Raw genomic sequence first — 13,891 nt, forward strand, 5'->3', positions numbered from 1 at the left:
ATACACATGTGTACCACACACACACACACACACACACACACACACCACACACACACACACACACACACACACACACCTTTACAACTCCACTTCCCTAATCGGCCCCCCATACCAACTGGTGAGTGCCTCTGCTGGCCGCCACACTTACAGTATTCTGAAGTGTCCTCGCACTTGTTACGACTGAAAACAATTAGGGAAAAAAAGTATCATGCACTCCCCTATGTATACTTAAAAAAAAAAAAAAAAAACACACAACCTCAATAGTCTTTCAAAATCTGCATTTGTCTCTTGTAGTGTATCCTTTCAAAAGGCTAAGACTTTCTTTTCCTTTCATTAGTGTATCAAAGTGTAGTAGTGATGCTGAGTGAGTCTCCCTGTCATGTGGAGCAAAACAAGAGAGAAAGGGGGGGGGGGGGGGAGAGAACGAGAGACGTTTACCTGTAGTAGAGATGTACAATGACTCTCTGTCCGGTGCAGGGTTCTGAGGTGTGTTTGGCCTGAGTGCTGTCAGTCAGTGCCTGGCAGTCTGGTTTGTTTGTTTGTATATGTCTGTTAGTGTTATTCCGGTAACATAAAACCTCTGTTTTAGGCTCTATATACTCTCCAGAGAACAAAGAGAAAAAAAAAAGAAATATGAAATTATATTGAATGTATATTCAAATGCTGTAGCGCTTGTATTTTGTATTTTACTTGTTTTGTTGTTGTTGTTATTATTATTATTATTATTATTATTATCTTACTTCCTCCTCCTCACTAGCGCCTGTGTGTGTGTTTTTTTTTCCATTTTATGGAGAATGTTCCTTGTAGCCGTGACAACAGGGGCCTGTGTGCTCCCATGGCATAAAGCCTCACACCCTGATCAAAAATGAAGTAGGGGGAAAAGAAACTATGAAAAAGAAGTCATCACAAACTACAGCTAGACAAAACTGTCCCCAGATGCTTGGATCTGTCCTGCCTGCCTGCCTGTCTGTCTGTCTGTCTGTCTGTCTGACCGACTGACCACACACATAAGGCAACATATTTGGTCTTGTTCCCCAATACGGCTCTTTTTCAAACAAGGGAAAAGAAAACAAGAAAACAAAAAAAATAATAAAAACAAATAGCTCAATATCAATTTCAATACTGATAGATATTTTAAATAAACAACAAAAAAACTTGTTGTAAACAAATGCTGAAAAATGTCACAAGAATTCTATTTTTTTCTTCATTTTTCTTGTCTTTTCTTTGTGTGGGTGGACCGTCCTTAGTCAATCCCACTGTGCAAAACCCCCTTTTTTAAGTCCCACTAAATGAACCAAAAAATATATATACACACACAAAATAAAAAATAAAATAATAATAATAAAAAAAAAAAAATTCCCTGGTCGATAAGCAAGCACAGAGAAGGAGAAAAGAGGGGAGACTTTTCCTAGCATGGCTACGTATTTTCCTGTAAGTAGGGGCCGGCTCAATCACTCGCGTCTGCTAGCCGAATAAGCGGCTCAAATCACTCGCGTCCGCTAGCCGAGTAAGAGAACTGTGGGAAATGTGGTCTTCGTTCGTTATCAGCCGCGTCCATTCCGTCTTCATCAACTAAGGACAAAGAAGCAGACATGAGTCTTGACAAGCAAAAAAATACTGAATTGTATTGAAAGCATAGATGGGTCACATTATTTTGATTGCATAAATCAATCAATCAAATCTCACACTACTGTGTCAAACCATGACACACACAGCCAGTACATCCAATCAAATCAAATACAAGCAATACAATCCAATTTGGTAATGTAACAAAATCTCAGATCATCAACAATGATCGAGGCACATTCAACAAGGACCATCATTGGCAAGAGATGGTAGCTTGGCCACGCCCACTTAGTATCTAGGTGGAAGTTGCAGCTGTAACATTCTGGTCTTACTCAAAACTGCACCAAATGACGTTGTTTTGGTCACACACGAAAAAGTACACACATTATCATCCAAAAACAGGTCGTTGTTGTTGAACCATAATTTCCCTTAAGTTTTACATTCTGTCATCTAGGCCTAATCCATTAGGCTGGGGTTAAAAGTCTGGGGACTCACGATTGGAAAACGTTTCCAACACTAGCATGGTGACGGGTGTAGACATAGCGTTTACTTTGAAATCATTGGTCCAGTCTCACCAGTCACATTGATCAGGGATTCCATTTTTAGTTTCAAAGTCTAAGATTTATATGGTAGCTTTGAAGCCATGCACCATGCAACTTTCCTCATTCAACAAAACCAAGGTATAAACGGTTTTCCATTCTATGTCTGGTTTAAGGTTTCGGCCATGGCATCGTTTCAGTTAGGCATCATGTCGAGTAATTTTTTTGTATCTTATCGGCAGTCATTAGACGCAGACAGGTTAAAGGTGTAGTCCTCAATTCTAATGTAAAACACTTGGTTAGAAATTCTCCCCAGTCCTCTAGATCTGGAAAAGGGAAACAAAGTGGATCGGGCCGATCCATATTCCATTTCCAGCTAATCTGAAATATGAGCAACCTCTGGCCAGAATCGGAGACTATGCCGTTAAAAAATGTAAATAAAAAAAAATGAACACAAGAAGCAAAGAGATGAGGAGTCTTACACTTTTCTGGAGGGGTGATAGTTATGGTCTGTGCTGTGAACTCCTCGTCGAAATACCGAGTGTCTGTTTCTGAGGTCACCTGGGGCATGAAGGGTGGGCCCAACTACAGAGAGGACGAGTGAGAGAGGGACACATTAAACAAGAGCAGCAACAGGAGGATCATAAAAGAGAAGTGGTAAAAACAAATAATAGGAACAGGGAGAGAGAAAAAGCAATGAGAAGGGGGAGAGAGAGAGAGAGAGAGAATACATAACTGAGAGGCTTAGAAAGAAAAAATGTTCAACTAAGAAACTCAGTTACATAAAATGTTTAACAAAGAAACAGCACTACTACAACCCTATGCCTGATTAACAGAAGACAACTCCCTGCCTTTTTGTCGTAGACATCTTGCCAGTCCAGTGTACTGAAGAAGCTATGTCGCATGATCTCCTTGGCATCGTCAGGGCCTCCACCAAGTCTGCGAAAACATACGAGCAATCAGTGGAATGTTCCAGACTACCCGTTACCATGGCAATGACAATGTGGTTGAAAGCTACCTCCACTGCTTCTCCAAGTGGAGCTTTAGTTTTTGTAATACCCTGTAGAGACCTGACCAGACAGCCTAACAACAGGCTTCTACTTATGTTTTTTATATTAAAAAACAAATACACACACACACACAAAATCACAACACGTTGCACCTTTAAGGCCATATTACTTTTCTACTTTCAAGTCACACACCTGTTCTTCATTTCGTTGTCATTATAATGTGTGTAGACGTTGTCATTCATATAAGCAAGAGCGAAACTTATTTTACATTATTGTTGTAGTTATTGTTCTTGGTGTGAACGCCCCTTTACGATGTTATGATGAATGAAATCTCCCCACTGATCAATCAATGACTGATCAATCACCTCTTGTTTGGATCCTTGATGAGCAGTCCGCCTAGCAGTGACTTGGCGTCAGAAGAGAGAGTTCTGGGAAACTTGATCTCCTCCATGAGGATGAGCTCGAACAGCTTCTCGTGGTCCTGGTTGTAGAAGGGCAGGCGTCCACACATCATCTCATACATGACCACGCCCAGACCCCACCAGTCCACCGCGCGGCCGTAATCGTTATCCTCCAGCACCTGAGGAGAGGTATGCATACCTTTATTTACTATTCACACACACACACACACACACACACACGCGCACACACACACACACACACACACACACACGCGCACACGCACACGCACACGCACACGCACACGCACACGCACACGCACACACACACGCACACACACACACATTACATCAGTAGAAAGCATAGCTGTCAGATTCTGCTGATATGTTTTGATACACTTTAGTGAATCTAATTGAAAATAATTTAAAATTTAAAATTTGTATCCTCCCAAAGAAGGCAAAAGTAGCATTTTGTATCACTGTAAATGTGTGGTTGAGCTGCGTTGTGCTTTCTAGTGTATACTCAGAAGAAAAACTTCCCCATTGCCATTGCATAATTTACACTCTGAGTTTAAGACACATGTAAAATATTAATGAATGTTATAATCTGCTCAGTCATCACCCACTAGCATGTGATTGGAGGAAAAGGTTGTCCATCATCACTCACCAATTTATAGTGAGTGACCTCACCTGTTTCTATGGCCACATCATGACGGTGATGTAGATCATCTACTATTACCGGCAGAGACAACGACATCATCTTTCTCTGTGTATGTTTTTAGTTCACACTTTCACACGTTTGCTCGAGAAGCATTAACAAAGAACAGGAAGTGAGAAACCGACAAAAGAAAAAAGAAAAGTGTTTCCTGAGAGGACTTTGGCAGGGAGGTGTAATTGGATTGGCTGTTGAGTTTCCATATCAACAACCTTTGATACAGGATTGACAGACTTCCCCTTTAACCAGTCTTTAACCTTTGACCTGTGAGCTTCTTTACCTCGGGGGCCAGGTACTCGGGGGTGCCACAAAAGGTCTTCATGGTTGCCGTGTCAGTGATGCCCTCCTTGCAGAGGCCGAAGTCGGTGATCTTGATGTGCCCGTCTTTGTCCAGCATCAGGTTTTCCAGCTGGGAGGAAGAAGGACTCATATCATCGTCATGATCATCAATATCATCACCACCACCACCATCAAGATCATAGTCAAACCAATATCAAATGTTGCTGTTCTCCATTTGTGAACATTGCCGATATCACAACTGCTATTGGAAACAGAAGGGCATTTGCCGGTGCTTAATTCTACAATTGGCCAGGGCCTCGTTTCCTGATAATGATACAGTACATGCACTTACAAAGGTTTTCTACAAGTCATCTTAAGATCGTTCGTTTGGTTTTTCTGACGGTTTCCCGCACATGCTCGTAGCATGAACGTGCGTGCACTGCTCTTAAGATGCTCTTAAGGGGAGCTGTCCACGTTAACAGTTCTGACATGTACTCTAATTTGGTGATGTCAGGTGACAGCACGTCACAGCTACCCTTTAAACTCAGATCTACATTAATTCACTTAAATACGGAAAAAGTCGAGTAAGATAGTGAGGAAATGTGTAGGCTTACATAACATAGGCGTAGATTCTGACGCAGCACAGACTACAACCACATGTTCCTTTACTTTGCTCTTACCTTATTGGCCTAATAATGAATTGAATTTCCCCTGGGGATCAATAAAGTATCTATCTATCTATCTATCTATCTATCTATCTATCTATCTATTAAAAGATAAAAAGTCTTTTGTCATAAATTAATTGGATTTTTGTTTGTTCATTCTTATCACATTATTATGAGCATTAAATGTATGCTATTTTGCTCGCTAAAATCGGATTCAGTAAAAGTACATAACAGAGAATGGGAACGCATGTTGGACAATTCTATTCTTAGTTGCAATTTCCCTGTATGTCTTGCGGGTGACCTCAGTGAAGTACCTGTTAAGACACCTTTAACGAGTCCTCTGGATCACTCGTAGATCTACGAGTGTTTTTACAACGTTCTTAAACAACGATGTTTTCGGGAAATAGGGCTGCAAATCTTAAGACGTTCGCAAGAGGGACTTTACGAACTACTTGGGCTTACAATGCTTTCGGGAAACAAGGCCCAGAAGAGAGTCTTAGAAGAATGTTAGAACTACATTCTACAGTGAAATGGGAGTGAATAAGAACATTTGCTTTTCCAACCAGTTTGTTTACAAGATCACTCATCCTTTCAATCGATTACTGAATCAATATAGTGTGAGCAGTGCTAATGTGTGTGAATACTTAGCTAATGTGTTATCTGGAACATAAAAGGACAATAAAGACCTAATTACCAACGAACCAATTCCTCCAACAACACATTGGACCAATTCCAACACAACGATGAGACATGTGATGCAAACGGACAGCATTTAGAAGTGTTTGTGAATCTGAGTGAGGTGAATGAAATTTGTTTTAAAAAAAAATGGTTAAATAAACAAGATTTGGAAAAAAGAAATGGCCACATGTGGATTTGGCACACATGTTCAAAACTCACCTTGAGATCACGGTAAACAATCTTGGCAGAATGCAAGTAGTCCAGAGCAGAGACGATCTCCGCCCCGTAGAAGCGTGTGCGGTCTTCAGAGAACACCCGTTCTCTTGACAAATGAAAAAAAAGCTGCCCAAGACAAGTTATAACAGTTCATTAATCGTGCCTGTAATTATTTACAATTGCAGGCAATGATAACATTGTTATAAGTAAAGAGATCAAATCCATCGTACCTCACCACCATTAACATACTCCATCACAAAACAGAGGCGGTCCTTTGTCTGGAAAGACCACTTGAGGGACTGCAGGATGTAAAAATAAGATTTTTTTTAACTCTTTTACCTTTGGGTCTGTGTGAAAGCAGCAATCACACTCAGTTTCGGTACAAAACAAATGAGCCAAGACCACCTGGATTGGAAGACAGCTACATGTACTTACATTTCTGTACACATAACATAGCCTAAGCTACAAGTTTATTCGACTTAAGGCTAGAGATCTGGCTAGCCTATGTTTTGAATTTCAAGCCAATAAAGCACTGAACTGAAATCATACAGTTAAGTATGGTACTTACAGTTAAAAATGGATGCCTAGTGTTTTTCAGTACTCTGCTTTCTGTGAGTGTGTGGGCCACCTCATCCTGCAAGTAGAAAGGGAGAGAGAGAGAGAGAGAGAGAGAAATGAGGTGCAGGATTTGTTACAGAACCGTTCAATGACTGACACAAAATACATAAAGACGAGTCTATGAAAATACATAAAGATGAGTGTATGCACACACACACACCTTTGCAATGAGCAATGCATGAGGCTACACACACACACACACACACACACACACACACACACACACACACACTCTCACCTTTGCAATGATGACTTCCTTTTTCAGGATCTTCATTGCATAATAGGTTCCACTGGCCTTCTCCCGCACCAGGATCACCTTCCCGAACGTGCCCTTGCCCAGCAGCTTTAGATAGTCAAAGTCGTTCATTGTCTGCTGAGGAAGAGCAAGTCGCCGCCACAGCGACGAAGCCAAACGTGAGCGACGTAATCACATGGCAAGCACGACTTTAGCTGATCTAGCCCATGCTGAACTGTCATTATATTAAAAGCTCTCTCTCTCTCTCTCTCTCTCTCTCTCTCTCATGCTCACGGACTGTAGTCGGTCACTAATGTGATGATTTCTAATCGGGTCGTGACTCGTGAATGACAGGGGATGTTCCAGTCACCGCCATGTGTGCACCACAGCATCCCTTTTGGTACATTCTGGAACGCCACTGCCTATGGATATTCCTTATACAGTACAGATATATATGGGGAATTCAACTACTGTCGTTTTAAAATGTGCTATACAAATCAAATGACCTATATTACAGTGACTTACATTCCTCTATTCCCACTGGTATGTCAGGCAATGTATGTGACATTCTGCTCTTCCTATAACTACTAGGCACAGTCCCTCCAGTGACATGACGGTAACAGGGTTCCCACTCTAAGTCAAATGTAAAATTCCATGACTTTCCCTGACAAAAAAACCTGAATTTCCAGGACTTACTATACAATGAATAGTACAATATACCGACCAATGACTTCAAAGCACCCGTGTAGTGGTCAAGAATCTTTTTTTAGAGCGGGAGATGAATAAATGGGCATTGAATAAACACAGTTGGGCTACTCAAGCAAGGACTAAAGCTAATAAGCAAATGTACACCAATTATGCGTAGGAATATATTTGTATTAGTGTATTTTGGCAAGAAAATGTTAAACTGCTACAACAAAATTCTGATACTCCCTGACTTTACCCCAAAAATTATCAAAATAATCAGAATTCCATGTCTGGAATAGACTTTCTAGAAGTCCATGATATTACAGAAATTCCATGACCCGTGGGAACCCTGCGTTTATCTGCATCCTTTGTTTTGACCACGCAGGCACGCATGCAAGAATCTCTGTACATCTTTATTTTTATTTGGCTGGCGTTTTTATCCAAAGCGACTTACTGATGTCAATTAAATGATAAAATTGCAGGGCCAGATTCCGGTGTTAAGTGCCTTGCTCAAGGGCACATCGGCAGCAGCTGGAAATCGAACTCATCGACTTTTCAGGCTACAGCATGCCAACCCGGCTCCTTATCCACTATACTACCATTGCCCCAGCATACCTTCCGTTTGGGATGACTTATAGACCCGGCTCCTTATCCACTATACTACCATTGCCCCAGCATACCTTCCATTGCCCCAGCATACCTTCCGTTTGGGATGACTTATAGACCCGGCTCCTTATCCACTATACTACCATTGCCCCAGCATACCTTCCATTGCCCCAGCATACCTTCCGTTTGTGATGACTTATGGACGTGTCCATCTCCTCCTCGTTGACGTTCTCCATCTGCAAGGTAGGGCTGCACAGGATCCCCTCCTCTTCCTGCTTGGCCAGCTTGTCCGCCACCATCTGGATCGCCTCCGCCCATTCGTCCCTGTCGCCACAGCAACGGCGCCATCAGTCAATCAGTCAGTCATCGTGTTAAGTGACAGGTGACAGTTTGGCTAACGGAGACGGATGAGAGGGATCTACCCCCGTTTCTTTACACATGCGGTTGCGGTAACACTCACCGCGGCAACAGTGCATGGCATTGCCACGGCGACAGTAATAGCAGCAATACGTCTAAATTGGTTCCATTCCATTGGCTACTAATCCATCTCCTATGGACCAAAGCTGGTGATGGTATACACACCTTTGTGGTTTTCAGCAGTGATTTGAATAAAAGCTGACTCAATACAATTGCAAACGATGCCAAATGAGGACAGCATGCATGCCTTGGTTCTACTCAGTGACAATTCTCTTCTTTTGTGGCCCTATTTCAACACCAGCTTTGTCTGTGATGTATGCTGCTGATGCTTTTTGGAGTGAACATTAACTCTAACTGGGATTTAACATTGAGGCCAAGATCATGGATTTAGGTCGACAAATAATGATATGCTAATAAGTCTGATGGGGGACAGTTTGTTTTACATGACATGGTGATTGTGAAAAAAAAAAAAAAAATTAACTTCAGGTTGGATCTGTGCAGTGCATCGACTTCCCCTTACCCAATCAGTTTACTGACTGATGAAATTTCACTCAGACTAGTAACACTCCATGGGAATATTTTATTCTCTGATCTCAGTGATATCATCCTTCAAAATGGATGCCTCTGACTCATCCCACTCCAATTCCCATGGAGTCACATGACCTCCTAAAAGTTAGATGACATCACCATGACCAAATGACCCCTCTTTCACAGCTGACTTAATGATCCTTGCTGATGACATCAGCTGTCATTAAGCATTGATGTGATAGTGTAGAGACCACATATAGAGGATTCACATCTGAGCATTTCCGTAAGTCCTCTGAGTCATTGCTTCTTAACTGTTAATGCCTCAGCTGGAAGGGCTAGTTACTGTGTTACTGCCACATTTGCAGTGACATCAGGATAAAGATATATTCTAGCCCCTAACATAACAGTAAGATCCAGCTCCACAAAGTAAACATATGTTGCTATGTTACATATTTAGTTGTCATGGTACTCAGGGCCAGATGTACTAACGCTTTTGCACCCACTTCAGGCGTATTTGTTTCGCAACGTGCGTGTAAAATCATTGCGAGGTATGTACAAACAGGCCGCAAAGATGTTAAAGCGCAAACTGCCTGTCGCGGGAGCTGAAAAGGGCACATTGCGTTTTTCGTGTCATGCATATGCATTCATGGGGGGATCCAGAGGAAAGTGGGAGTTTAGCATAAAGAGATAGGAGGGGAAGCGTAAATAGCGCCTAATTATGTATTCCGCGGTATGTACAAAGACTGCTTGTGAAAGCGCACGTCTATTCTGCGCCTAAATATTTCCGCCTTGTAAAAGCAGGTGTTAATCCAAACTGCAGTTCAATGAGTCAATAAGAGAACCTTTCAAAGACAACAAAATCGCCATTTAGAGCACCAGTTTTGTAAGTCTTTGTACTATCAAAAGCAACCTTTTCGTTGCCTTTTTCGTTGGCCTTACTTTCACTTTCACTTTCACGTCAGTCACTTAAACTTTCCTACTTGCTAGATTTGACCAATCTTCCATAGCCTACGTGCACAAGTACTGTAGTTTGAGTAGAACTACCGATCTTCATTATCTCCCTGCTTGTTGACATCTTATCATGTATGGTATTATTCATGATCGCTAAACGTTTGATTCTTTTGAATGTCGTCATCAGTTAACTTCATTCAACTGCGCTTGTATGTAGGCGCTGCCATACAGTTGTGGACGTTCGTAAATTGCGTTTATGGGCGGAGAAAGGCAGAGAAAGGCGCAGTTAACACTAAGTATTGAACGATTGATAAATACGACGGAAACTTGGGTCTGACAGCATTCGCAATCTGCGGTTTGTCCATGACGCTACTAACGCTACGTTCGCAAATGTAGGTACATCTGGCCCTCAGTCTCTTGTGATGTCACAATGTCAGTGCTGATAATGATGATGTCACAATTTCAGCTTGCTGATGTGTCAGAATGGGAAAATCATACAAACAGAATGCTTAAAACTGACACCTTTTTGTTCAGTTTACTCTATGACCATTAGGTAACTGACAAACATAAATACACGAGAGAGCTGAAAGCAGGACAGCCAATATGCTTCTCGATTTGTCTCCGCAGGGGAGAGCCAGCCATACCTTTCGTCCGGTGTGTCGACATGGAAGGTCCTCTCGATGACAGTGGTCCATTGCAGACAGCGTATGATGAAGGTGTTGGGCTTGGGCCTCTCTGTCTTCATCAGCTGACACTCTGTGGAGGAAAAAAAAAAGAGGGGTGATAAGAAACCACACACACACACACAACAAAAATAAATCTGAAAAGATGACTTCCAAATGTGGCGTCTTGAACTGCGGAGTTAAATTGTCAACACACATGAAACCTACATACGGCTATTAAGAAAACCTCTGATATGAAACGCTACATACGGCAATTAAGAATATGTGGTTGGTGTTTTACTTTTTTTTACACCAACAAGCCTTTACACCTTTAGTACTTGTGAAATACCAAAACACTTGTGGCCTGAAAAGCCCCCTTGAAGCCATCAGGAGATTCCGTGACATTCTGAGAGCAGCAGAAGGAGGCCTGGCATAATGGCACTTCAGGCCATCACTGGCTAACATGTGCACTACTCAAAAGACCCACTTCAGGTAATTGTGCTGAGTTACCACCTGCATGCTAAAGTAATGGGGGCTCTTCATTTCTTCATTGGCACATGCAGTGGCTGTTATACTCACAGACGAGAATAAATGGCGGGGGGGGCGTTTTTCACAGGCGTCCAGATTAGTTATTTTCTCTCGAAGCACTTAAGAAAACGTTCTAACTCATTTTCCTCACCCAGTAGAGCATGGTGCTCAGGACTTCGTTCACTGACTGAATGCCACATGTCAGTCACTTGAGTGTGATGTGAAATATCATAAAGCCACACTGATGAGAACAGGATAAATCTGCTACACGGCTGACAGCAGCAATCTAACGTTTTCATTGGGAGTAAACAGGTTTAGTTACAGCTATGTGGCAGTGTCGTGTGTTGTAAATGAAAATGTCAAAATGGCAGCCGCAGGTTCACACTCACTGGCCACAGAGAAGTTGTTGAGCGGGTACGCCAGGTCCATGTCCTGTGGCTTCTCCTTGTAGCCAATGAAGGAGCCATCCGTCTTGAGCAGGAAGTATCGTGGTCGCCAATTCTTAATGTATTCTCCTAGGGAGGGTAAGGAAGTCGAGAGAAACAGGTTTGAGCCAAAATGGTTGCTGCTGAGCCACAGCAACAAAGTACAAGTGGGTCTCAAAAATGTAAATATCGTGCACCCCCCCCCCACCCCCAATTTAGTTCAAAAAGTGGATCTTTGAAATATTTCATTATATATCTAATGAATCTAGAATATATGAGTCATTAAGTCATTTTTGATGTACAGACAGGTCATGAAAACCAAAAATGAGTATCTCAAAATATTACAATAAAGAGGTTAAGAGGTATCTCAAAATATTAGAATAAAGAGGTAAAGCGGAAAATAAATGAACTAATCTGACTAATCTCATTTATACACTCAATACTTATTCTGGCTGCTTTTGGAGAAATTACTACTTGTGTGGCTTGGTATGGAGGCAATCAGCCTGTGGCACTGCTGAGGGGTTACAGAAGCCCAGGTTGCTTTGATAGCAACCTTAAGGTCATCTATTCTTGGGTCTCGTGTCTCTCATTTTTTCTCTTGACAATAAACCAAAGATTCTCTAAGGAGCTCAGGTCAGGCTGGCCAATTAACAATCTAGCACAGTAATACCATGGTAACCAAACCAGTTACTACTGTAACAGTGTGGCACTGTGTGCAGGTGCCGAGTCCTGCTGGAAAAGGAAATCAGGATCTCCATGAAGCTCGTCAGCAGATGGAAGCATGAAGTGCACTAAAATCTCCTGGTAGAAGGCTGCATTAACTGTGCATGACATGGCACCCCAAATCATCATACTGTATTTCACTTTAAATCTAATGAATCAAGAATATATGAAAGATCCACTTTTTGAACTAATTTAGGGGGTAAAAAAATTACTTTTCCACAATATTCTTTTTTTGAGACCCACCCACCTGTATAGCTGATACCCACAAGCATGCAGGGAAATGTCTACACACAAGAGGATGCTAGAAACATGAGACAAGCAAACCACTTTAATTAATTCATTCCTAGGCCTGTTTACCTTCTTATTGGACAACCGACACACACACAGACATTTACATAATATTTTCATTTAGCAGATGCCTTCATCCAAAGCGACTTACACATGTCAAATATATTACACCGGAGCAAATTGGGGTTAAGTGTCTTGCACAAGGGCACAACGATGGAAGCTGGGAATTGAACCCACAACTTTCCAGGCTACTGCATGCTAGCCCAGCTCCTTAACCACTACGCAACCACCGCCCATATTTTCACAAACCAGTACTGTCAAATTTCAAAGTTGAATTTCCTCACTGGCACACACACAAACAAAGACACAAACAAATCAATAAAGCCTGTGCATCATATAACACTCACTCATACATTTCCTCTAATCTAAACTCTCTAAAACAGAGACATACAACTGGTGTTGTTCACTGTGTGCACAAGGTCATATGTTCACAAAATGAACAAATGAATTTGTGAACTCACTGTGAATTCACATTAATTATTTTCTCTTAATCAAATAAAACTCACTCACTCACTCGCACGTGTGTGTCACAGCAGGTCCACTCACCTCTCTTCTGGACCCAGCCCTCCTTCACCACGACGTTCGGGTCATTCATGACGGCTTGCGGGTCGGCTCTGAACCCGGTGGTCCCTTGCCAGCAGTGTCCACACTGCCCACTCTAACCCTCTCTGATCCGGTCCCTTTCCTTCTCTCTTGTTCCTTCTACTTAGTTTCGAAACAGCACACACAGACACACACACACACACACTCACACACACACACACACACCGTCTAGCCTACAACCCACCTGTCTGTATCTGGCTTGTTCTTGCTGCTGCTGCTGCTGCTGTTCTGTTTGCTACCTGCATCAACGTGGCTGGTCTCTCCTACTCGTTTTCCTCCTCCTCCTTCTCTGTACCACTCCTTCACTTCCTCTCTCACCCCTGCTTTGAGATCACTTATCACTTAACCTCTCTCTCTCTCTCTCTCTCTCTCTCTCTCTCTCTCTCTCTCTCTCTCTCTCTCTCTCTCTCTCTCTCTCTCTCTCTCTCTCTCTCTCTCTCTCTCTCTCTCTCTCTCTCTCTCTCTCTCTGTCTCTCTTTCTTCCTCCCTCCCTC

General features: G+C 42.2%; 1 protein-coding gene across 2 annotated transcripts; it reads right to left on the bottom strand.

The window, feature by feature from the left end:
• Window positions 1-228: 228 nt before the first annotated feature.
• Window positions 229-13,823, bottom strand: akt3b (v-akt murine thymoma viral oncogene homolog 3b). 2 transcript variants are annotated; one of them, XM_042103671.1, is made up of 13 exons: window positions 13,341-13,823; window positions 11,688-11,813; window positions 10,753-10,864; window positions 8,392-8,536; window positions 6,923-7,054; window positions 6,635-6,700; window positions 6,297-6,365; window positions 6,070-6,192; window positions 4,509-4,637; window positions 3,481-3,695; window positions 2,957-3,044; window positions 2,588-2,690; window positions 229-1,572 (listed from the first exon to the last, which is right to left on the bottom strand). In XM_042103671.1, the coding sequence occupies exons 1-13, from the start codon at window positions 13,387-13,389 to the stop codon at window positions 1,487-1,489; spliced, it is 1,443 nt and encodes a 480-aa protein (XP_041959605.1). In that variant the 5' UTR covers window positions 13,390-13,823; the 3' UTR covers window positions 229-1,486. The 2 variants fall into 2 exon arrangements, with proteins under 2 accessions (XP_041959605.1, XP_041959604.1); XM_042103670.1 differs by having other exon boundaries at window positions 6,923-7,057.
• Window positions 13,824-13,891: the final 68 nt, after the last annotated feature.

This window comes from Alosa sapidissima, chromosome 9, assembly GCF_018492685.1.
Source record: "Alosa sapidissima isolate fAloSap1 chromosome 9, fAloSap1.pri, whole genome shotgun sequence".
NCBI lineage: Eukaryota > Metazoa > Chordata > Actinopteri > Clupeiformes > Clupeidae > Alosa > Alosa sapidissima.

Coding starts and splice junctions, on each gene's coding strand:
- akt3b (XM_042103670.1), bottom strand. CDS start 13,389: ATGAATGACCCGAACGTCGTGGTGAAGGAGGGCTGGGTCCAGAAGAGA. Junction 6,366..6,634: donor CTAGGCATCCATTTTTAACT/GTAAGTACCATA, acceptor TACATCCTGCAG/TCCCTCAAGTGGTCTTTCCA. Junction 1,573..2,587: donor TATCACCCCTCCAGAAAAGT/GTAAGACTCCTC, acceptor CTTTGTCCTTAG/TTGATGAAGACGGAATGGAC.